This window comes from Rhagoletis zephyria, unplaced genomic scaffold, assembly GCF_001687245.7.
Source record: "Rhagoletis zephyria isolate East Lansing unplaced genomic scaffold, Rhagoletis_zephyria_1.1 Rzeph_scaffold_11666, whole genome shotgun sequence".
Lineage (NCBI taxonomy): Eukaryota > Metazoa > Arthropoda > Insecta > Diptera > Tephritidae > Rhagoletis > Rhagoletis zephyria.
Genome location: NW_016168742.1, coordinates 13,305 through 18,712, shown reverse-complemented (window position 1 = coordinate 18,712; position 5,408 = coordinate 13,305). Strand labels below are relative to the sequence as shown.

Below are 5,408 nucleotides of genomic sequence, written 5' to 3'. Positions count from 1 at the left end.
CTTGTGTAGTCGAAGGCGAGCCAAAGGTCTGAAATTTTAAGAAAAAGTATTTGCTTTTTTTTATTTACTCGGCCCATTGTCTTAACGGCGAGTTTCACTTAAACTGTTGGTGAAAGCTGCGGTGAGGAATGTTCTCCCACGGCAGTCGGGTATACGTACCCGGCGTCGTTACCCAAAAACTCGTTTGAGGAATTAGCAAATCATTTTTTTTCTTTACTATTGCGTTATTATTAAAATTTTTATATGCATTTAATAAGACATGTTATGAAGCTATTTCTCAAAAAAGTTACTTTTCTATATGTCTTCGACTCGAAAATTTATTTAAAATCACTTAAAAATTCCGGAAAACGAAATATTTACTTTATTAAAAAAATTTTCCTAAAGGCTATCAACAAAAAAATTAATTAGCAAATCGTTTAACAAAATCGGTAAAAAAACGATAGCTGGGTCGGAAATATTTATTGCGCCAAAATCCTGGAAGTTTCTGTAACTTTTGAACTTCGGGTTACGCTCTTTTTATTCGCGATCCATCCTAATGAACATACATAAATACATACATACATATATAGAGAAAAACCCCTCTTATTCTCAGGAAAGAAATATTTGCAAAAACGAATGCTACCGAAACGGCAACAGTCGCTTATTACAACGACACCCATTTTCCGAATGAACAAGCTTACTGATAAGTCGTTCAGTTCATAATCATGTTCTTATATAAAATAGATTTGAAACGGACATAAGCGTTTAGTCTGTTTTCATTAACACCTTATTGACGAAGCACAGTTGCTCTCTTTCCATAGTATACTAATATAAAAATGCATTTCGTGAGCTTTAAATATTCTTTTTTGCTGGTGTTGTGCGTTTTGAGCTTGATCACTTTTGCCAATGCTGAAGTGAGTGATAAACACATAAACAATTTATATAATAAGTATGAATGTTATTTAATTTTGTTTTGGTTTAGGAAAAATCTTGCGGTCGACATGGAGATCCTTGCAAAAATAGTTCGGAATGTTGTCCAAATCATAGTTGCCACCGTTACGCAGAACGTTGTCAAGCTAAAATAAATCCGGATGAATTGCGCTTGAAAGGACACAAAAATTAAAGAATCAAACCCAACTGTATGCAAGTTTTCAATTGAAATCGTGTTGGCTTCATTTTAGCAGAAAATGTATACATACACTTACATATGTAAGATATGTACGTATATACATACATATGCATATACATATGTATGTAGATAATATACATATGTGAGTGACTAAGTCCAATTTAAATTTTTTTTATAATGACCCATATTATTTGATGCGCTGCTGAAACCGGTTTTAAAGTGTATATACACATATGTTCATACGTACATATGTAAATGTTCATACAAACATATATATTTAGATTTGCCAAATACATATGTATATGTATAAGTATATATTTATACGCGCATATGATTAATAAAACAACAGAATTATATAGGACTCTTAAGTCGTTTTTTGTTAAGCCAAATGTGTATATACACATATTATAAGAAATTCATTTTTTTCCAGTTCTTTTACTTTTTATATATTTTATATACGCTTATCACATTTGAACTGTTTATACACTCAAGAATGTATGTACATATGTATGGATGTATATGCCGTCATATGTATACAATCATGCACTTTTAAATTATCAAAAATGAATTCTACTTTGCTGGCCACAAGAGTTTAAGTTGATAATCAGAACGGTACAATCACTTAAAGTTCTTTCATCTGAAGTAAATGCTTAGAAATTGATAGAAAAATGTTGAAAACAATTATATTATTCGTAATAATTACCAGCATTATAGCAAAAGAAAGTATGTGCATCTCTAAATGTGCAAGCCTAAAGAAAAGGGAATTTTGTTTATGTTTTCAATACAACTACGTCTATAAACATCCGTTTTATGTTTAAAATCTATTGCAGAGACTACGCTCGATCTAGGTTTGACCAGATTTATAATCGTGGATAAAGTGAAGGTACACAAGTTGTAGTGTGCACCAGAGTTGTGAAAAGAGCATTAATTTTTAATACATTAATGGTACTTAAAGCATTAATGTTAAGTTAAAAAAGGTAATGCATTAATTTTTAAAATTGAATGCAAATAAAAATTTCAACGCGAATGAAAATTGTTTTCACTAAATAATAATGCAAATGAAAAAATTTTAATGCATTAGAATCTTTAATAATTTTTTTTTTGTTTGCATTGATAAAAACCATTAAATTTATTTTCTAGTGAAATATAAATAACCTCTTTTGTAGACTTCGAATAATTACTAATAGTTTTTTCAGCTTCTTTCTATCATGTTTATTTGAAGAAAAATTCTTCTTGACATTGTTAGATATTTTATGAAAATAAAAGCAATTTGTGTGCAATCAAAATGTATCGAACAAAGCATGATAAAAATATAGCAAGGTAGAACCGTTCTCTCAATTTATCGGCCATGATTTTTTTTTTGAAGTTTGCCAACATTTTAAAATCATATAAAAGTGAAAAGAAAAAAATGAAATTGATTGAAATTGTTGTTGCTTGAGATTGAAAATAAAAATGTGTGTGTGAGTTTGTGAGTACATTCAAAAATTAAATTGTTTGGAAACGTCAAGAATTTTAAAAGTGACTCTCAGCGGTTCTACCCTACTATATTTTTATCATGGAACAAAGTGTGATTGATTTTGACATTGCTCTCATAAGAAACTGCCATAATGTCAAATTTAAATGAATTGTTAACCCATTTGAAAATGTTTTTTTTTCTAAANATTTTAAAAGTGACTCTCAGCGGTTCTACCCTACTATATTTTTATCATGGAACAAAGTGTGATTGATTTTGACATTGCTCTCATAAGAAACTGCCATAATGTCAAATTTAAATGAATTGTTAACCCATTTGAAAATGTTTTTTTTTAAAAATTTGAACGGTGCCCTGTATGCAATAAAAGTCAGGAAACGAAAATAGTGCGATGTTTTAAACCACCTAGTTGCGAATTAAGACGGCAGCGGTGGGAAGAAAGCTGTGGTGTTGTACTACGTGATTCATCTCGGGTTTGTGAAAACCACTTCAAGGAAAGTGATTTCATTAGTTGTCCGTCCGAATCAAGCACTTTCAAACGAGCTCGTTTATACCCAGGTGCAGTGAGGATTTAGTACGCGATCAGGATACACGGCGCGAACAGAAATATTTCGGCTTACCGAAATAATTAAAACCATGCAAACAAGTATGGCAGAGCTTAAATTAAAACCGCTCGAAGCAAAGTTTAATGGAAAACTATTTCGCATGAAAAAAATTTAATATCAAATTTGTTAGAGTTAAGCTCACATATAAAATTGGAAACAAATATAAAATCATACTTTTATAAGTGTCGAATAATGTTTAGGATAAACAATTTAAATATAAATATAAACGCACAAAAGCATAAAACTTGGGCAATTAAAAACAAGAAAATTGCTAAACCGATTTTATAAACAATTTGTTTTATTTTATTGACAAAATATATGTAATGTAAGTAATGTAAGTAAAACAAAACTATAACCGAAATAAAAGCCTAGGGCATCAGTGCTGACAAGATACATGCATCACAAAGAGTTAATTCGTTTGTTTATACTTTTTGACATTATAGTAACTTAAAAGAGAGCCGCACTTAGTTGTCAATCACACCTTGTTTAATACACCTTGCGTGCAATCACGGCATATTCAACAAGGTAGAAGTGACAATTCAGTCTAGCTCTCTCAAAGAAATTAACCCTTTGTTATGCATTTACCATATTTGATAGAACTCAACATCTTTGAAATGAAAGTTTTTGTAAATATGTTNTGCATCACAAAGAGTTAATTCGTTTGTTTATACTTTTTGACATTATAGTAACTTAAAAGAGAGCCGCACTTAGTTGTCAATCACACCTTGTTTAATACACCTTGCGTGCAATCACGGCATATTCAACAAGGTAGAAGTGACAATTCAGTCTAGCTCTCTCAAAGAAATTAACCCTTTGTTATGCATTTACCATATTTGATAGAACTCAACATCTTTGAAATGAAAGTTTTTGTAAATATGTTAATATTTAAAATCTCATTAGAATCAGCTTCATTTTATTTATTGAATTTTCGGTTTAATGTAAATGTGGAAATGCATACTTACAGAAAATTACACACTAAATAAAACACACTCATTTATAAAATCGTTTTGACAATTTTCTTGCTTTTACTATTCCAATGTTTTTGAGCATTTAAATTTTCATTTACATTAAATTTCAAAAATTAATGCATTGATTTTTTACATTATTATTAAAATTCGATGCCTTAAAAAATTACTGCATTTTTTACAACTCTGGTATGCTCATATGTATGTATGTACATCAGTATGTACATGCATGCATACATATGTATGTATGTACTTATTTAACAATTCCAAACACAATTTCGAATGTACATTAAAAATTAACAGTTAAAATGGTCCGACGCTGTTCAGTATTGCAGCAATATGAATATGACGCTCTTTACTCCGAATACGGCGGAACGTATGGAGAAGTTAACACAGTTCTTTATAGAAATTGGTAAGATTATGGGTTTAATTTTTCGAAACATATGGGCTTTTAAAAATTTTTTTCTATTTTAGGCTACATCGATAAACCAAATATTGGCAATGATTACATATATTGGACCTCTGGGAAGTTTGACAAAAAACTTGATAAATTCATTTGGCACAGCACCGGAGCAGAATTCAATTATACAAATTGGCTGCCCAACATGCCAGATAATTGGCGTGGCGATGAGTTATGCGTTGAAATGGGATTCAGGGAGGTGGGCAAATGGAATGATACTCGATGTAGATATTTAAGACATTTTATTTGTGAGCATTCCATTGAAATGGAGCTCCACTGAGAGGGCTTTTCGTTCGTACGCTTCGGCTTGAAAAGTTCGGTTCGGCATTGATTAAATAGATTTTCTTTGTTAAATATGCACTCGATTAGAACAATTTAACCCTCAATCTGCCACGCTAAAGTGGCTAGTTAAAGGGTTAAAATATTAGAAACATTGTTCATATTCTTGTTTATGAATAAATGTATGATATTTGATATAAAATAGTTACCTTTTTGACAAAAAAAAATTAAAAAAAAAAATAGGTCAAACTTTAGTACATTGCAACAACCTGGGATGAGTTGGAGCATTTTAAATTTTGACTACATATTTATTTTTATTAAAATACAAGCACAATTTGTTACAAACTAATTTTAATTGTTATATTTACGAATTGCCTTTATTGTTTATACATACATAAGTTAATGGTAAACAAGCTTTCTAAATATGAACCAAGTCGGACCATTTTGACTCCAGCTTCACCTACCGGTTGGAACTGTATAAATAGTTTTTAAAGTTAGAAAACATTTTAATACATACAGC

General features: G+C 30.3%; 1 protein-coding gene across 1 annotated transcript; it reads left to right on the top strand.

The window, feature by feature from the left end:
• The first annotated feature begins 443 nt into the window (after window positions 1-443).
• LOC108377206 (perlucin-like) lies at window positions 444-5,092 on the top strand. Its single transcript, XM_017633464.1, has 5 exons — window positions 444-893; window positions 962-1,831; window positions 1,939-1,991; window positions 4,453-4,561; window positions 4,624-5,092. The coding sequence occupies exons 2-5, from the start codon at window positions 1,777-1,779 to the stop codon at window positions 4,887-4,889; spliced, it is 483 nt and encodes a 160-aa protein (XP_017488953.1). The 5' UTR covers window positions 444-893; window positions 962-1,776; the 3' UTR covers window positions 4,890-5,092.
• The last annotated feature ends 316 nt before the right edge of the window (window positions 5,093-5,408 follow it).